We start from the raw sequence: 21,029 nt of genomic DNA on the forward strand, positions 1-21,029 counted from the left end.
AATTTTCACATAACCATCATGGTTTATAATAATGTTACTGTCTCATTAAATCATAACCATCATGGTTTATAATGATGTTACTGTCTCATTAAATCATAACCATCATGGTTTATAATGATGTTACTGTCTCATTAAATCATAACATTTTGTAACGCTTTTCTTTCTTACTTCTCACTCCTAGTACAAAGTATTTGAAGCACTTTATCATACCCGCCAAATTTCAGATGATTATCATAATGGTTTGTTTTATTATCTTTTACGATTTTTCTTTTTCTTTCGTTTTTCATGCCACCAGAAAATGAAATTCTATCATTTGGGTTGCCTGAATGGCCCATCCCCTACAAAGTGAGTATTGAGCCTTGACTGTAGTCATCATACGTTGGGCCTATTTACTGTATGTAATACACAAATGATTTGAACATACAGTCAACCTTGCATACCTCAAATTAGTCGGGACTGAAGAAAATGGTTTGACGTATACGAACTTCGAGGTCCACGTACGTCAAATTTTTTTCAACTTATCCGATGTTTATCTATGTATGATGGTATCTGTTACAGTGCCTACTGACTGTTTGCATGCTTGTCAATTGGAATTGAATCGACTTTAATATGAATGAATTGAATGGAAATCGATGTTCTTCTAATAACACTATTTTTTGGTGGACAATAACCATAAAAACAAAAAGACTAGAAATGTCGCTAAGGCGACTGGTATGCCTCCGCCATAATGCACGATTCTCCTAATGGGTCTTAAGTACATGTAGACAATGTGTGATTACATTTTCACAAAATTGGCAAAATATTAAAATGACAAGTTTGTCACAAATGTGTTGAATGTTCACCTTCCTTGACCTAGGTTTAATTGGATGAATAGGAGAGCATGTACTTGGGGATTTAAGGACTTTAACTTGACTTTGACCCATTCATAAGTTTATGCATTGAGTAATTTTCAAGGTATGGAGAAAAAGTGCAATTTCTATAATGAAAAGTTCATTGTTACCATTTTCATCTGGCCTTTGACCCTAAAATTCATAGGATAATCACTGTCAGGCACAACATGCATAAATACGTAGTAAGTTTCAAGATAACTTGAGCCACTTCTGAGATATGGAGGAAAAAGTTAGTTTAGCACTTTCCCTTGATCTTTGACCTTTTGACCTTTGAGGCAAACAAAAAAAAAAAGAGAAGAAAAAAGAAAGCTTCCAGAGAATCTCTATTAGGTTATACATGCATACACCAAGTGTAAAAAAAAAAAAGATAATCCTGCTGGCATTGCATAAATATGAGGGAAATAGTAAAATTTTGAAGTGTTGCCCTTGACCTTTGACCCCTGACCTTTGACCCATGAACCCTAAATTCTCTAGATATTCACTGCCAGTCAGTACATGTATATATACTATGTTCCATGAAGATACCTTGAACAATTTCCAAGATACAGAGAAAAAAGATAAGTTTTAATATTTTTACCTACCTTTTGACCTTTGACCTTTGACCTCATGACCCAAACTTTCACCAAAGAATCTTAATTTGGTAATACATGTATACACTAAGTTTCAAGAAAATATCTTCAGGCATTGCGTAGATATGGTGGAAATAGTGAAATTTTACGTATTTGACCTTGACCTTTGACCTTGAGCATGTGCACCCAACAGTTGATAGGCACAACTTCACCCCCTAATACACATACATGCCAAGTTTCATTAGGATACCTCAAAAGGTTTTTTAGTTATGCTGTCCACAAAATTCATTACGGACGGAAGGACGGACGGAAGGAAGGATGGACGGACAGACGGACAACCCGAAAACATAATGCCTCCGGCACCACTTCGTGGCGGAGGCATAATAATACCGGTACATAATCGAGTGCAAGATGGGGTTGCAGAACATGCATGCTGAATGTACATTGCATGTGGATGTGGTGTGTCTACAGAAAACCGCGTATGCATTTGCGTAATACTCGTACACGTCATGTAAAGAAACCCATCGAAACACTAAATTTACCAAGCAGACAATTAAAGAAGAATCACAAGAATCACATTCTTAGCTTTGCACCCACAAACTTTTAATATTTCGCACAAATATGGGTATACATGTAGCTCACCAAGAACATCAAGAGCTACAGGGAGCGACAGCAATGTCGCACCGCTACGCACCGGTCTTCCGTGTGTCTACCAGCAGCACTCATAGTCAGCGAGCAGTGCCTAGCTAGCTATGCTGTTTTGATGTCGAGATGAACGTGTGGTTATATATGGATGAGAAATTGGCGCAATAAACATTATATAGAGAACGGCAACGTACAGTGTATTTGTATGCATGCACAGATGCGTGACTGGGAGAATAATGGTCGTGTAGAGGGTGACTCACAGCCGACAGTACAACGCAAATTCAAACAAAACGAGATGTACACGTATTAACATGTAATAATACAGCCGCAATAGTAAGTGCAGCACACGAAGGATGGGGTTACTTGGTTGCCTAAAAACAGTAGTGACGAGTAATATCACAAGATCAGATTCAGGCTACGACTTCTAAGTACAGTGCTATATCTGTAATCATAAACATTTACCAGAGGATTGTTCGCATCAAAAAAGAGAAACAATCTTAGGGGGCCTATATGGGTGTGCTAGAAAAGAAAAATATTAAATTACCAAAACTTCAAATAAGATTCAAGTCAGAACAGGGGTAAAGTAAATGATGATTTTTTTTTTTTAAATCTGAAAATCGTACAGCGTATCATTCTGTAACATCAAAATTCATGAGAATAGACTGTTGTTAAATCATACTTATTCTTTATTATGTTAGGCCTATACTTCCAGATCATAATATCATCACAATATTTTCATAATCACATCGCTGAAAATAAAGGTATTCATGCAGTGCTTGTGTTCTCAGGGGAGAATTAATGAAATAAACTTTGTGAAAAGAAAAAAGTTAGAAAAGCACCATGCAGGAGATTGATGTTTGGACAGTGGACCGTGATTAATGCCAAAGATATAACTATCAACACCTAAGCAGGTGTGCCACGACTGTTAAGAAATCTACGCGCACGGCATGACTATCACGATCGCAAGTCAGAAGACGGTGGTTAAAAAAAGATGCTGGGGCAGAGCGTAGTGCTATCGTAAGCACTCCATTGGCACGGGTGCTATGTGCATACCATGTACGTGAGTAGGTAGGTGTTAGGGATTTTTCTTGCCAGCCGTGTACCGGATATTTCTTTGGGCGCACGATTGTTCTGGTCTCAGAATATTTACAATCGAGTGTGAAAAGATTTGTGACATGTTTTCGCTGTCCATGCGCGCTTAATCGGAAATGCCGAGTGATGTTTGCAATTTCGATTCAAGCAACATGCTGGGAAAAACAATAAGTAAATTAAGATCGGGACATTAGGTTTCCCTTCGAGGTAACCGAACTTTGAGGTTTTTTTTGGAGCTATGCAAGGTTTAATGCATGGAAACTCCTTAGGAACAAGTGATATTTGGCTAATCCGACGTCGAGGTAAGCGACGTTGCCTGTATCTGCAATATGCCCCTCAGAAAAGACAGTTTTTGAAGGTATGGTGACATCATAACAATTCTGTGAATTAAATGCTGTAACATTTTCACATCAGTCACCATACATGTACTTTCCAAGATCTTTTTTGCAAATCATTGTACACTCAAATGTCAGTATTGACCTGCTCAAAACCCATACTTGACTTACTCTGCATGTTTCATCATGCTCTCACTCTGGTCAGAGTCATCTTCCTTGTCAGCCATTGCTTTAAGAATCTTGCTAGCTGTGAGTGCCGAGGCAATGGATTCCCTCCCCTCCTCCCAGAAGAGGCGGGCCATGTCATGCCTGTTCTGGAGGATGGCAAATAGGAAGAGTTCCCGAAGTGGCTGGTCGAACTGGTTGGTGACGATGTTTTGTTCTGGAAGTGTCAAGACCACATTTTAATGTTATCATATGGGTGAATTATACTTAGGAAACATGGGTATTGGGCAAATGCAATAAAATATGTGAAACAGAAAGTAAGGATGAATATAGACATACATGTATATTGGGATATGACAATGCCATATTACAATAAAATCAACTGTAAGAATAGATGTCATGGTCATGCTATTGTAGCATCACTAATGTACACATACATGACGTAGTTCTCCCTATGTATCTTGCCAAAAACAGACAAAAACTAGAAATGTTGCTATGGCAACTAGTATGCCTCCGTCATAATGCATTATTCTCCCAATAGGTCTATAGTAAGTCCTGACAATGTGTGATGACAATTTTACATAACTGGCAAAATGATGCATCATGCGTTACCCCGGGGTACCGTAGTACCCCGGGTTACCGCGTTGTGTAGTGCCACCTCACGTCCTCTCGAGGACAGCCAGAGAAAAATGCATGCACTGTGTGTGCGTGTACATAGTCATTCCCATGTGATATGCCACTGCATGTACAATGTAGTGTACTATGCGTGCATGGCACGCTGCGCTACCACTAGCGCGTGCTGCAGTGCAGTGCAGTGCAGTGGATAGTGCGCGCTAGCTCCAGCACCAAAATAATTTCCTCTTTTTGGCACCCAGGGTACAACAAAATGGCTGATTTTTATTTGGTACCCCGGGATACCATTTATGCCATCAAATATCAAATGACACGTTTGTAACAAATGTGTTCAGTGTTCACTCTCCTTGAACTAGGTTTCATTGGATCAATAGCTATATTGTCACAGTTAAAGGGAGGCAGTCCTGAGATTTTCACTGTACTGATAATCAAGAAGAGTAAAAATATAACCTTTCACCAGTTTATACGCGTTTAAATTGAAAACTGTCCCCGTAGGCGATTTTTGAATAATAATTCCTGCAAGCGATCGTGTAAGAGCCTGCAAAAAAGATGCTACGTCATTGATGCCCTACTCACCAAGTTGACAGCCATGCCTCTAAAAACCAATTTAAGTGTTCAAGTAATCAGTTGTAATTTTATCATAAAATGTGAAAATATGTGATGTTATTATTTTAAACAAAATATTTCAAGCTTAGTTATATATAATTCATGTAAATTGATATAGTAAACATAAATTTATATACATTTTGAAATCAAATATACCATGTACTTGACATCAAATAGGCACGGTCCTTTTCTAGCTTCTGTCCGTGTTGCATACTACTTTGCGTACAAACCACTCTCGCGCGCGAATTCTTATAGGCCGTGTCACATCTTTCCAGGCGAGCCGTGCGCACGACTTGCGAAGAAAAATTTTACTACCCAGAGGTCCCCGCAGATGACCTGCAGGTAACCTAGTACGTATCTCACCCGTAGTCGCCCGGAGGTGCGCACGCAAATCCTTTTTACCCGTAATCATGTTAAGGCCTTGTCACACCTTTCCGGGCAAGCTACGCGGGCTTGTTGCGTGTGAGGATTTTCCTGCATACCGGACAATTTCTGCGGACAAGGATTTGCACAAGTTGTGCATATGTGTCTTACTTGCTGGATGCGTGCTACTTATGCTCTTCTTGCGGGTATTCTGTGTGACCTGCGTGCCAGGCGCGTGGGGGCTGACAACTCAGAAATTCATCAGAAGGAATGGCAGAAGTCCAACAGAGATGACAGAATGTCATTATCTCGGCCGCGCTGACGGCATACGGGGACTGCGAAGTACCTGCGTGGGAGTTGCCTGCGAGGTGCTGCTCAAAATTTGGCTGCGGGTAAATTGGACTTGCGTGCGCAGCTCTGGGCAACTACGGGCGAGATAATTTTTCTGCGTGCTGGGAAAACCTTAATCGCAACGAGCCCGCGTAGCTTGCCCAGAAAGGTGTGACACGGTCGTTAGGCTGCCGAACTCGTTCGGTGGGGACAAAAACCAACTGCACTTACAATTTGTTTTTGTGATGATTGTGGAGGAGCAGAAAGTTACCAAAATGTGCCGTCAGTGTCCTGTACATTTTGGTAAATTTACCAAAATGTGCCGTAACACGGTCTTACGATGATTTCTGTCGCAAGGAGGCTCTGCTAGCACTAAAACGAGACATGTTGTCAGCAGAAAAAACTAGCACATGAACCCCCACTTTTTATTGTTTTTCTGGAATTAGTAAGCCTTCTTCTACAATTTGGTCAAGTTTTGTGAAAATGACATGGGTTTTGACTGTACAGCCTGAGATTCATAAACCTCATCTAATCAGGGCACCCACGATAGGTTCTTGACCAGATTTTGGGGTCTGAGGATGATTTCTATCATATGGGGGTGCTGCCAGCACAAAAACTAGCACATGAACCCCCACTTTTTATTGTTTTTCTGGAATAAGTAAGCCTTCTTCTACAATTTGGTCAAGTTTCGTAAAAATGACATGGGTTTTGAATGTACAGCATAAGTTTTATGAACCAACCTTGTCAGGGCATCCCTGCATAGGTTCCTGACCAGGTTTTGGGGACTTACGATGATATATGTCACATGAGGGCACTGCTAGCACAACAACTAGCACATGAACCCCCACTTTTTATTGTTTTTCTGGAATTAGTAAGCCTTTTTCTACAATTTGGTCAAGTCTCGTGGAAATGACATGGGTTTTGAATGTACAGCATAAGTTTGATGAACCTTGTCCTTTAGCTCACCCCTAACAGAAAACATGGATGAGAAGGATTTGAGAGATTTCGGTGTTTTCTGCCGCGTCAGTTTTCGTATTGTTTTTCTGGAATTAGTAAGCCTTTTTCTACAATTTGGTCAAGTTTCGTGGAAATGCCATGGGTTTTGAATGTACAGCATAAGTTTGATGAACCTTGTCCTTAAGCTCACCCCTAACAGAAAACATGGATGAGAAGATTTGAGAGATTTCGGTGTTTTCTGCCGCGTGAGTTTTCGTATTGTTTTTCTGGAATTAGTAAGCCTTTTTCTACAATTTGGTCAAGTTTCGTGGAAATGCCATGGGTTTTGAATGTACAGCATAAGTTTGATGAACGTTGTCCTTAAGCTCACCCCTAACAGAAAACATGGATGAGAAGGATTTGAGAGATTTTGGTGTTTTCTGCCGCGTGAGGGCACTGCTTGCTCAAGAATGAGAGTGTAAACCCTAACTTTGAAACCTTTCCCTCGTTTTGGGTACCTTTTTCTGCAATTCTTGCAAATTTGGAGAAAATAAGATGGATTTTGAAAGATTTATGGGGATTTAAGTTTGTCCTTGCAGATTTTGTTGCCAATCATCATGGTCTTGATCCTGTAACGCTATCATTTTGGTACAGGACGGCAGATTAGTCATATTCTTCAAAGTCCCGTAGAAGAAAAACAAGCACATGAACCTATGGTTTTATTCACATATCTGGGCTTTGGATGGGTCAAAGTTACTGCATGGAAAGTTTGAAGAAAATGACATGGACTTCACTTTAACTGAGGAACGTCCTCAACCCACTCATACATATGCATGCCAAGTTTCATCAGGATACCTCAACAGTTTTTTAGCTATGCTGTCCACAAAATTGATTAGGGATGGAAGGGCGGATGGAAGGATGGATGGAATGCATGGACGGACAACCCGAAACATAATGCCTCCGGTGACACTTCGCGGCAGAGGCATAAAAACAAAAACAAAAAGAAAGACAGTATCTTCTGATTGCATTTACTGTAAGACAAATTTTTGTAAATATCATGAGAACCAAGATTGACAATATTAAAATGCATGACGTGAAAGTTCTTGTCTACATCAGGGAGGTGAGAAGAAAAGGAGTGGGCACTCTGCCCTGAGGGTTTTCCCTATCACTCTGCACGAATTATTAGGGATCGGTTACCCCAACGAATATTAAAGTAAACGACCTCTTACATATAATGAGGTCAGTCTGATCGCTATTTCTGGTGTTTGATGTTCATTCCTCATGGTGCCGTGCTGATTTGGTCCTCTCTTGTTGGGAACATAGTCGAGTAGAGATGTGTGTGTTCACAGGGACGTGTATACGGGATCTACATTTTCCATGCAGGCACACACATGACATACACTCTTGGGGCGCACTAATTCAGCTCTCGATAGATACAAAAATTTTGAAAATCGGCCAAGGAAAAGTTGAGTTTTGACAATAACTGTCTAACAATATCCATTGTTTTGTTCTTGTCTCAATCAAAGTACAACACAATGTCCAATGCAGGTGAAATGTATTTTTGGGTCAGAACATTTAGAGTTTTTTCTTTAGTTTGATGTACATGTATCAATCCATTGTTAATTCTTGTTCAATTCCCGTATCATAATTTTTAGGAAATTTGAGTACATCTGCTGAGACATTTGTTTTACCTGGTCCCATTAATGTATTTTTGTGTGCAGTTTTAGTTCTTTAGTGCATACAAACACTATTTTACTCTTTTTTGCCTTGCACATGAATGCTGAGGGTAGATTGGGGCAGGAGGGCATGAATGAATAAAGCCCATCGCACACTATACGATCCAACCAGTCATACAACCTTCAGACTGGAAGTGTGACGTCACCAGTCTTGCCAGTTTCCAGTCATACGACTGGGTCTTAGTGCCAGTTGTAGAGACTTGACATGTTGAATTTCCAGGACTGGTCGTGGGCTTTCAGCCAATCAAGATACAGTATTATGCAAAGAGTACAGAAGCGCATGCAATGCGCAAAACCTACTGAAGCCAGAACGGTTGTAAGACTAGTAGTAAGGTCAGGTCATATAGTGTGCATTGCCAGGTCGTACACCTGGTCTTATGGTCTCAAGGTTGTATAGTCATGAGTTGTATAGTGTGCGGCGGGCTTAAGACAACACGGTTGGAAATTTTGTACCCGTAAGTGTTACTATAGAGTGGTCATGGTGATGGAGACTACTACTAGTAGGATCTGACCTTGGTAAAACTGGCTTCCCTGGTGTATCATGAAGACATATGGGAGTTGAATATGTCTTATATTGTGTATGCAGTTTATGTAATAATGATTATAATAATAATAACAAATAACATTTATAACGTGCTTAATACTGACATTTCTAAGCGCTGAAGTTTCAAGGATATTTGAAATTTTATCATGGTTCTTGGTTGTTTGTTTTTTCATTTGAAAGCTGGATGGGTATTTTCATGATTGTTGCTGTTTTGATTGGTATTTTTCTTTGCTAGCTTGGCATTTATTACTATGATTAGCCTTTTGCCCCACTATTCACCTGTTCGTGTTTATATTATCAATATTCTTAATCAATACATCTCTTCACGACCAACAAGGGTTTGGGCCTGCAAACTACCAGTAGGCCTACCACGTGAACGTCCAGGGAGGGGTGAGACTGCATGTGGCTGCAATGCATGTAAGTTATTACACTCTCATTGTGCTGAGATATGTATATATATATATATATCATTGTCTGTACCCACAATATCACTGTTAATAAACCGCCTGAACATTAGTTGATTGTTTCCTTTTGTGCGACCATTCTCAGAGTGATTTTGGTCGTAACAAGTGGAAAGGTCTCTTGGGGGAGCACGGCACCGAGGATGGTTCAAGGGACACTAATCCAGTGCCCACTCCTTTTCTTCTCACTTTCCTGTTTACACTATATGCATTGAATGCCAGTGGCAAATCATGTAAATTTCACGCCTTGAAAAAGGCCGCGGCTCTAATATCAAGTTGTCCTGGTTTTACAGTAAAAACTGACTCACAAAAAATTATTTCAAAGAGCATAGGTCCCTAATGCCACATTGCCATATCTAGCAAAGTACCTTTTGAAGAATACACCATTTGACCATTGAACTTGTAGTACTTCACCAACATTTGGACTCGACTGGCATCTTTATAGGTTACGTACGTACAATGTACAAGTGTACCTGTGGTGTGAGTTTGGTGGTTATAGCTCATATCTGTGGAAGTTAAGTGTTTATAATGGGAAGTTCATAGACCTTTTGACCTTTGACCTTCTCAGACTGCATCCATATTCCAACATGACTGGCATCTTTAGGCTATGTACCTGCGGTGTGAGTTTGGTGGTCAAAGATCAAATCTTTGGAAAGTCACTGAGAGTACACCCCAATAATACGTGTACAGTGGTTAACAGATAAAGTCATTGACCTCTAATTCACCAGCATTACAGTGCTAGTCAACTGGCATCTTTAGGTTATGTACTTGTGGTATGAATTTGGTGGTCATAGCGCAAATCTGTGGAAAGTTACTGAGAGTAAACCCCAATACTGTAAGGACAGTGCTTATCAGGGAAAGTTCATTGACATTTTGACCTTTGACCTTAGAGTACATTAAACTGTTGATGACTGCAGAAAAGTGAAGCCTATGTTTCACTTTGATACAAAAAGTTGTTTCAATGAAATCTGTCAAATCGAGCAATAGATCTGCAAATATTGCAGGAAATAAGTCATTGGCCTTAACAGACTTATCAGTTTGATAATCCTATAATCTAATATGCCATCCTGTGGTGATCTGAAAATACCCATCTTTGTCACATGACTCAAAAATTCACTAGGAGGATATCTTAGTTTGTTTATCGAAAAACATAAAAGAGACCAAATGTGATATTTTTTCTTGAATTTGTACAAAGATATCACCTTCTTTACATCTGGATAATGTACAAACCATATACTGTAAAACATAATACATTCGCGTCATGAAATTTTTGTGAATTGGAGCCGATGGCCTTTTTTGTGGCTTGAAATTTTCGCGAATTGCCAGTAGCATTCAATGCATACAGTGTAGACAAGAACTTTTGTGTGCATTTTATTTTTGCGAATGTTGGCACTCGCGAAATTCGCGAAATTAAAGGACAAGTTCACCTTCATAAACATAAGGAGTGAGAGAATGCAGCAATATTAGTACAACACATCAGTGAAAGTTTGAGGAAAATTGGACAATCGATGCAAAAGTTATGAATTTTTAAAATTTTTGTGTTGGAACTGCTGAATGAGGAGACTACTACAGCTTGTGAGTCATATGCGTACAACAGTATAAAGAAAATGTAAAGAAAATTCAACATATTTTCACTTTTTTTGCATAATAAAAAAGCATTTGACTTGCCTCTTTCTAAAGGCAGGTAGAATAATATTACCCATAACATATGTCGGTAACGAGTCAAGGGAATGTGTACTTTTTTCAAAAGATGAAATTTTGTGAAATTCTCTTTATATTTTCCTTATATTGTTGTACGCATTTGACATCTAAAGTTATTCATACACTGCAGTAGTCTTCTCATCCAGCGGTTACTGCACAAAAACTTCAAAAATTCATAACTTTTGAACGGATTGTCCGATTTTCCTCAAACTTTCAATGATGTGTTCTACTGATATTGCTACATTCTCTCAATCCTTATGTTTATGAAGGTGAACTTGTCCTTTAAAATGCACGCGAACATTCCCCATTTTACAGTGTTCCTGCTCCAACAGCATTGTTCTCAAGAAAATATGCCTTTATGGGCGTACCCATTTTGAGGCAGGAGAGGTTCATGAGAAAGAAGTATGAAGTGATCACATTATGTCGCCCTGAGAATTTGATGTAAATGACGACCCCATAATTGTCACGCAACCATAATAGTTTCATCTACAACCTCCCTATAATGATAATAACGATAACTAGAAAGGCACTCTGAGAGCGCAGACCTCCGCCAAGCAGCTACTTTCCACAGATGATCTTGCTCTTGCTAAAGAAATTTTTCTCCTCTCCACCACTGGGCAAAGGCTCTTTGGGCTCTTCTATAGAAATCAGTGATTTCCACACCCACAGGTATACATGCTGAAAAATTGCCCGATTTCCCAATATAGAAGCCTTTCTTACATCACAAGCCCTCAGCTGCGTGGTGCACCTCGCCCAGCTGCAGAAACTGGAGCACGCACTTTAGTGCGCGTTTGAAAACCTAAAAAAATGCGCAGCTTGAACTCCCAAGTTCATTGATCCCACCAGTTAAAATATGAAAAATCCTCCATAAACTCCCCCCAAATTCTCTGATCACTACCAAAATTTAATTGTTTGTTACTTGTGTCATTCTCAACCTTTCCTGTAAGTTTCATCCAAATCCGTTAACTACTTTTTGAGTTATTTTGCACATGGCAAACTAACAAACAAACAAACCAATGGTAACGAAACATAACCTCCTCCCTTGGCGGAGGTAATAATAATAAAAATAACTAGAAATGTCGCTACGGCGACTGGTGTATGCCTCCGCCATAATGCATGGTTCTCCTAATAGGACTATAGTACAATGTCTTGACAATGTGTAATGAAAGTTTCACACAATTGGCAAAATATTAAAACGACAGGTTTGCCACAGATGTGCTGAATGTTCACTTTCCTAGAACTAGGTTTAATTGGATGAATGATTAAAACGTCAGAGTGCAGGTATTTGGGGGAACTGATGATTTTTACTTGACTTTTGACCCTTTTATAAGTTTATGCATTGAGTAATTTTCAAGGTATTGAGAAAAAGTATTTCAGTATCAAATGGTAAAATAGTATTATCTAAACCTGGCCTTTGACCTTTGACCTCACAGTTCCAAAGAGAATCACTGTTAGGTAGAACATGCATAAATATGTAAGTTTCATGATAATACCTTGAGTTACTTGAGATATGGAGGAAGAAGTGCAATTTAGCACTTTCACTTGACCTTTGACCTTTGACCTTTTGGCAAGAAACTTCCCACAGAATATATATTGGGTTATACATGCATACATCAAGTTAAAAAAAATCCTTCAGGCATTGCATAAATATAAGGAAAGCAGTGATATTTTGAGGAGTTGACCTTGACCTTTGACCCCTTGACCTTTGACCCATGACCCCCAACTTCCCTAGATAATCACTGCCCATTGGTACATGCATATATACTAAGTTCCATGAAGATACCTTGAACCATTTGCGAGATATGGAGAAAAACATGAAATTTCAACCTTTTTTAAAAAAAATAACCTGTGACCTTTGATCTTTGACCCCGTGACCCTAAAATCCACACAAAGTATTATCCCCCAAGGATATACCCTCATACCAAGTTTGATGTAAAACCACCACACGGTTCTAGAGATATCGACAAAAACAAAACGGGACGGACGGACGTACGGACGGAGGGACGGACGGACGGACGACCCGAAAACATAATGCCTCCGGCCACTTCGTTGGCGGAGGCATAATAAAAATAATAACAAAGTGCATTTATATATGGCACTTTATACTGGTGTTTCTAAGCGCACTAAGCGTACCAAGACTAGTCCCTGTTTAATGTATGCCCAATGCTGTTCATGATTCTTCATTATACAAATGATGCACAGGATAGAGTGTGTTAGTGATGCGCCTCGTGCATGTCGCACCATTGTCAATACTCTCGAGCGCGCCGCACCTTCACTAACGCCACGAAATAATCCTGTGCATCATTTGTTTTATGAAATGGGTCGAAAACTAACAGCATTATTCACGTACCTTTGTGGGTCAATACCAGTCAGCTACATGTAGCACTCGCTCAAAAGTCAAGATGTCCGAAGATGTTCGTCCCAAACATAATTACGCACGTCGCACTCGGAAATCCCGCACATAAGTACTGTACGTACGTATAAGAGTATACGTACGCCACGTGTTATGCACAAGAAAGGCCGCCGGCTGTTGTGGCAGCCCGTGGCCCGAACTAGAAGTTGTTTACAGGATTGACAGCGCGTATAGTAGCGCGTGACGCACTTGTAACAACTGATTGAGTGCGCACTGCTAGTGTAAACACTGTGACGTACGTCAGGCCAGGGAGGTGGAAAAGAGACTCTTCTTAGTGCATTTACTAAGAAATTAATGCACGCACACGTGACTCATTTCAGCGCTTCCAATTGGCTACATTCTTGAACCCATTTTATAATCTCTTGTAATGATTTTAATCTGAGTTTTACGCCCACAATGAATGGGAATGAGTACTACTAAAATTCTTGCCTATGTAGGGCCTACTACTGTAGTGCATGAAACTATGAGCAAGAACAATGTTCATTTTTTCCAGGTTTTTTGATCACCAAATCATTTGATTTCCATTTCCACTCAACTGATAATGAACACATAGAAGTTCATGATGCACAGATGCGAAATGCAGAAGAAACTGGTTAGTATAAACAGTGGTGCAAGTCATGAATCCCTTGTACTTGTACATCTTGTATAATAACAACTATTGCAGTCTGCATACAATAATAATTCTGATTCTCAAGCTATTGTGAGTGTGTGTGTGAATATGTATGAATAATTATGAATATGCACTAATTTGTACACATGCATGAGCAACAGCGTGAACACACTAAAGCATCAAAGGCTCATTGGTTATGAGCCAGGACAGGAAAGCATGTAGTAATTGGTGTCTCTGTCATGTGAACCAAGTGTGATTTCGTGTCCACTGTTTATAGACAACGCTAATCAAAACATGGTGGCAGTGGTGAAAGTGAATCCTTGCGATTCAGATGGATGCTCAGGTGATATCTCAGCATGAGATTTGAGCTGTTTAGGAACCATTTTCTCTTTGCGGGGCACATCGACGCGGCAGCACCATGTTGTCTGTGTGCAGTAGTACGGTAATTGCGATTGCGTCTGTGTTGGGTAGTGAGCATTGTGATTGTGGTCGACTACTGTGTGCACTATACTGACAGTGTGAAGAGAATTCTACGTGCTATGAGTATCTGTGATTAGACTGCCAATTTAGATGGCTGATGGAGGTCTATATCTAGATCTACTATGAGCAGTTCTGGAGCGTTTGCTAGCTATCAACAAATTGATAGCTTCAGTTTTGCCACTGCACTGCATCAGCACAAAATGGTCATTTTGTCGATGAAATGACTGATTTCGTAACAAAATAGGCCATGCGACACTTGGCGCTCCATACAAATTGTCCATGGTTTAATCCATGCTTTCAATTGTACCACATTCGTGAATTCGGGCCTATGTGTGGGTGGGGGTATAATAAATCTTAGTTCTCTTGTATCTCATTATATACTCAAACATAGACAAAGTGGGAAACTAGAAGGGAAAAATAAGAATCTTCTGTTAACTAAAACTTCAAATGACACTTGGAGTAAGATGCAAAAGGTAATAAAATGTGAAGAATTTCTTTATTTCATCTTTTAATTTTGGAATTTAAAAATTTATTAGACAAATTCAAGAACCACATTCTATTTTCAATTTTCCTAATTTGAAATGAAATTTCAAATTTCTACCTTTTTATTGATATTGCTTCTTCTGTAATATCATCTGAATTTGGATTTGGCATAAGACTCTTCATTATCATCCAGTACTTGCAGCTTTGCTTCATCTTTGGGGCTACAAAAGCATTATAGGGATCATAGCATTATTTTTGCATATTATTTGTGTTTCTTATTGTGTTAAATTTGTCTTTTGGTGGTACTAAATGCTAGGCATGAATGACAATTTGTTCATTTTTGCAATTTTTACTTTTTTGCCTTGGAGGAGAAAAACAAATGCGTTCACTCATGCATAAAGTTTCCCTTTTTATTGACCTACCAGTTTGCTAGCCAGTTAAATTAGCTTTAACATGGTATATCGAACATTAATATTTAGCCACATGTTCTATGAAAAATAAGAAGTTGAAAAAGTGTTTACTTTCTTATTTTGCTGAGTGTACATACCCATGCAAATGAGATTACTAGAGGGTGCGGCTGATACCTCTTCATCGATCAGTTTCCCAACCATTGTGAAGGTCCCAATGTCATGAAAATTTTACTCATGTTTGCCAGCATTTTGCTTGTTTACAGATCAAAGATATGAGCAATCATGACAAATTGTACACAGATGGCAACTTTGATGTATGTATGTAGTCCTGCAAGATATAATTCATTTCTAACATAAGTACATTATGGTTGGTGAAATTTGAAGTTAAAAAATGCCTGTTCATTTCACACTCTCAGCCCAGGTATACTCAGGACTAGTCCACAGCCTGGAAAACGTCAGCCTGAGTATACTCAGGACACGTCCTTAATGGTTGATAAGCAATTTTATATCCCCTGGGCAGCATTTCATGAAACTTGTCAGTCACTGACATTTCTTTTAAATTTATAGAATTCCTTGCATCTGATTGGCTGGCAGCAAATTTGTCAGTGACAATCACTGATTAAAAACTTTATGAAATGCTCTCCCCTCCCTGCTCCAAGAATGTTACCTGAATTATGCACCTGATAAAAAAGGAAAAGATGGCATGTGTTGCTTTTAGATATTGGACCCCATAAAGAAGCATAATGCATGCCAGATGAAAGGTGATCACAATAGCATACCTGAACTTGTGGCACTGGTGTGTGAAAGGGAAAGCAAGACAACAGAATTAATAATCTGCCTGGTTAATTATCTATAACAAAACTGAGTTCCATGGAGCAAATGAAATGATGCATGCTACGTGTATCATTTGCCTAATCCAAATAAAATTTGCCAAATTTCGTGCATGATTCATGCATGTACGATATATGGGTGCCAGGGGAGATAATGTGATACTCATGCAATGATAAGCAAAAGGAGAACTTCATCATTCAACCTTTTCTGGGTTTCATACAGACTCTCATGGGTGATTCGTGACATTCACCGAGACCTTAGGAGAGACAGTAAAACAAGATCAAATGAAGTCGGACATGACACGTAGAGAGTAAATAGCTTCACTGAAAAATTTGGGCATGAGCAGTCATATATGTTGGCCGCATAAACTGATGTAGATTTTGATTACTGGACTGCCATAAATTTTCTACAAAAGTATGCGGGCAAAAAATCATAACCTAAGCAATTAAAATGTGGTGCACAATTACCTGTGATGCTTCCACTTCTCACACAATGACTACATCACTCTAAAAACACTGCTTAACAATTACATTGTACTTTTTGTCAAATCAATCATCGGCTGTCATTTAACCCTCTTTGCATAATGAAAGTGTTTTTTCATCAATTTCATCAAACAATATCAATGGATTTGGACTAATGGCCTAAAAATAGCATTTTAACTAAAGTCTAGTGGCCTTGACCTTTTGACTTTCAGCCCAGATGCTTCAGGTCACTGAATGTTTATTAATCTTTATTCTTTTTAGCAGACATCACCAATGGATATTCCAGGCTGAAGTTAGAGAATGGCAATTTGGCCTTTGACTATGTCCTATCAGCACTATGATGTTAGGAAAAAACACTGTCAATAGATTTCTAACCTGTCCATCAATGTACCTTATTACTGAATATTCATAGCCAAAAAAATAACCAAAAATTATCCTTTTTTTTTTCTTCAGAAGTATATAGTAATATTTTACCTTGGCCTTTGAACTTTTACCACTATCATTTCATTAGACTAATTTTTCTGTTTCTACTCTTTCAAAAAAAATAATTAAATATATACACATACAGTGCGTATAAAAAAAACGCAACAAGATTTGATTTCAAATTTGTGAAGATTGTGTTAACTTTACACCAAAGTGAGTAGCAACATCTTAAAACTACATATCTCCTCTTTCCAATAATATCTTATTTATTCATACACGGTCATGGATGCTGAGTAATCATTCTTTTTGGACAATATGTCAAATTAGACATGGGACCAAGTTTAGACACTGCCAGAATCAATGCACCTTATTAGAAATTAACTTAACAAATGGAATAATGAAATTAATAATCACAACTTACCATTGTCTTCTTTCGGATATCTCTTTTTAACATTACATCCCATGCCCCTCAACATGGCCACCATTCCTTTCAACACAGAGATTAGCTCTTTTCTCCATCTCACGCACAGCCCTGCGAATCATTGGGGCTTAGTGGCGTAGAGCTTCAAACTCATCAGTGATTCTTTGTCTCAAAGTTGCAATGTCAGGTGGAGGGGTAATGAACACTTTGCTCTTGAGATAACCCCAAAGAAAAAAGTCACAACAAATCAGATCCGGAGATCGTGGTGGCCACTCAACAACATGATACCTGTCTGAACATTCCCAAAAAAAAAATTGAGCATCCAGATATTATGGTATGTCTCACCTGTCTGAACGTAAAAAAAAAAAAGGAGAATCGAAAATGATTTATGCTGGTCTTACTAACTGAAACTTGGTCCCAAGTCCAATTTGACCCATTGTCCAAAAAGAATGATTACTCAGCCATCCATGACCATGTAAGAATGAATAAAATATCATTGGAAAGAGGAGATATGTGGCTTTAAGATGTTGCTACTCACTTTGGTGAAAAGTTAACACAATCTTCACAAATTTGAAATTAAATCTTGTTGCTTTTTTTTGTTGATACGCATTGTATTTATATTTATATATATATATATATACATATATATATATATATTACATATATATATATATTACATATATATATATATACATATATATATATATATATATATATGTATATTACATATATATATATATATATTGTAAGGAGTTGATTTAAATCTAATTTAAATACCCTCCAGTCTGGGAGGAAGTAAATTTGAATATGAATTTAGCCGGGTTGATGGCATCCCACATGCAGGTGTTTGACAGCTATTGTTCCACAGCATAGTTAAGTTTGCAGCAGCCAGCATATGTATAGGCAGGCTCACAAGAAGTGAAGCTGCCACACCCTGTCTTGTCACCAGACAGACCAGACGCTGCAGAGCCTTGTCTAGCAGTGATGCCACAACTGGGGTGTCTAAGGCCCAACTACGGCTGTTAAGGGTATAGTGGAGCTTCATCCACATAAGCTCACACAATCACCGGGTCGAGACTCCACAGGTGTCTCCTATTCAGCCGCTGCCTGATCCGGTTGCCCGGATTTCCCTCCCCGAGTTCAAGACACACACCCTCCACAATAACGCCGGTTATACGGGGCTGGATCCGTCGCCTTCGCTGAACCGCGGTCGGCCGGTCGAAGGACGTTGTTGTCGCCCCGACATACTCTCCCAGCGCTCCGCGTTCGCCGTCTCCAGGGACACAAAGATGTCGTCATATATATGGAGAACGCCGACTCGCGAAGCAAAGTCAGTATAATAACATTCCCCATTAATTGATAAACCGGAACCACAAGTTTGCACTGAACTGAACTCTGAACGCTGACCGACATTATGGTCAGGGATATGATTTGTTGTGGCAAGCCACATGCCCACGCCGTCTCATAATTATGTCAATATTGTGAGAAGTGTTATAGTACTTGGTTACTCAGTTAGTTTATAAGTCGAAAGACTAATATTGAGAGTCATTAGTTTTGGAGTTAGGAGGTTGTTAGTATTTGACGCATGGGATAACAGTTATTTAATCAGCGTGATCTGTTTAAGTTCTGAGCTCAGAAGATTACTATATTGTATGACCGGATATATGATTTGAAGGCGTGACTCCGCCTTAATAAATGCACACATAATTTCAACGGTACTTTATCTCTTCATGTATTTCATTTCGGGTGATCAAACTGCCTCGTCTAGATCAATAAGCTAGTTCACGTGTAACACACTGTGACATATATATTATACATATATATATATATATAAACATATAAACATCACTGTATATTCTTAGACAAAGTTTCAGCTGAAAACAGCATTACTACTGAATAAGTGACCTTTGACCTCTGACCTTGAGCAATTTTGCCCGATCTACTTGCACATCCACACCTTACAAGGTCCCAAGAAAATTCTTTGGTTTCCTTAAATCAAATAACAAGATGTGGGATGGACAACTGCAGAGACGGACAAATGGACAGGCAATCTGAAATAACAAAGCCTCTGGCAACGTGAGTAGATGCACTGAAAGACTGATATGATATGGGTACATGCACGTCATCTGTATTAACTAATCATGAGTGTAATATTCACATATATGTACACACATCTCCTCCATTGCAAGGCGCGACATATTAAAGCGCTTGCTGATTGCCCGGGACAAGTGAAAGCTTGGGGTTAGCTGCCTGCGAGCAGGTGAGAGAGAGGTGACTGACTGTGTGTGCTCCGGGTGTATGTACAGCACAGAGAGAAATTCACTCATTCATTCAACAAAAGAAACCGTGTGCACTGACACATTCCTGTGTGCTATACAAGTAGCCACTATTATCATCATTATTATAAAAAAAAGTAAACATTGTCAAACTTAGAATAACCTATTTCCCGGCTTTAAATATTTCTCCTCCATTCTATATTATCATTTTTTTAAATTATCCCCCACTGCTTGATTGAAAAATGTTAATGTTTGTTACTCTGACAGTTCCTTATTCCGAAGGTTCGTTAATCCAAAAATCAAAGAAAAGAAAGTTTTGTTTTTGGAAAGGTTTGCTATTTTAAAAATTAAAAAGAAAAAAAATGAAAGTTTTGTTTTTCCAAAGGTTTGCTATTTGAAAAATTAAAAAGAAAAAAAAAATGAAAGTTTTGTTATTTTGAAGATTCGTTGATAAACAAGGCAAGTGCCAAATTGTGTCTCGCCTATTCGCGTAGAAGAAATTAATGTTTTTAAACATTGTTTTTTAACATTTACCATCCAAGTTTGGTCACAAACGGACATAGGGATCAAAAGTTAAGCGTCATAATTGAAACACGCCATAAAAACTTAACATTGGGCCCTAAAAGTTTGTTGACCCCTGTCTGTGACCTTTGACCTTGTGGTGACCTTCAAATCTCCAAGGGACATTTACCATCTAAGTTTGGTCCCGAACGGACATACGGATTAAAAGTTATGAGTCATAATCAGAACGCCCCGTAAAATTTTAACATTAGGCCCTTAAAGTTCGTTGACCCCTGTCTGTGACCTTTGACCATGTGGTGACCTTCAACTCCCCAAGGGACATCTAACATCCAAGTTTGGTCACAAACAGACATATGGATCAAAAGTTTTGAGCCATAATCAAAACGTGCCATAAAAACTTAACATTGGGCCCTAAAGTTCATTGACTCCTGCCTGTGACCTTGATGTGACCTTCATATTTGGTAAAATGTGTAACTTTGCATAACAACTCTTCTCTCCAAGTTTGATAGAAATTGAAGTCCTCAGTAGAGTTATTCAAGTTTTTGTAGCGCTACGGACGGATGCTGGACGGACGGACATATGCCGCAGGCGATCCCTTAGTCTCCCCATATAGTCTGGGTGCCAGAGGCTGAACCTTGTTTTACCGTCCACCCAATGTTTTTTGATGGTTTT

At 39.0% G+C, this 21,029-nt stretch overlaps 1 protein-coding gene across 1 annotated transcript in view; it reads right to left on the minus strand.

The window, feature by feature from the left end:
• Window positions 1-21,029, minus strand: part of LOC140238363 (transient receptor potential cation channel subfamily M member-like 2) — a 370,479-nt gene that overhangs the window by 193,766 nt on the left and 155,684 nt on the right. The window contains exons 14-15 of the mRNA XM_072318295.1: window positions 5,323-5,329; window positions 3,703-3,913 (exon numbers count right to left, since the gene is read on the minus strand). Of these exons, the coding sequence (XP_072174396.1) occupies window positions 3,703-3,913; window positions 5,323-5,329 (218 nt within the window). The remainder of the gene's footprint in view (window positions 1-3,702; window positions 3,914-5,322; window positions 5,330-21,029) is intronic.

The sequence above is a fragment of the Diadema setosum genome, chromosome 14 (assembly GCF_964275005.1).
Source record: "Diadema setosum chromosome 14, eeDiaSeto1, whole genome shotgun sequence".
Lineage (NCBI taxonomy): Eukaryota > Metazoa > Echinodermata > Echinoidea > Diadematoida > Diadematidae > Diadema > Diadema setosum.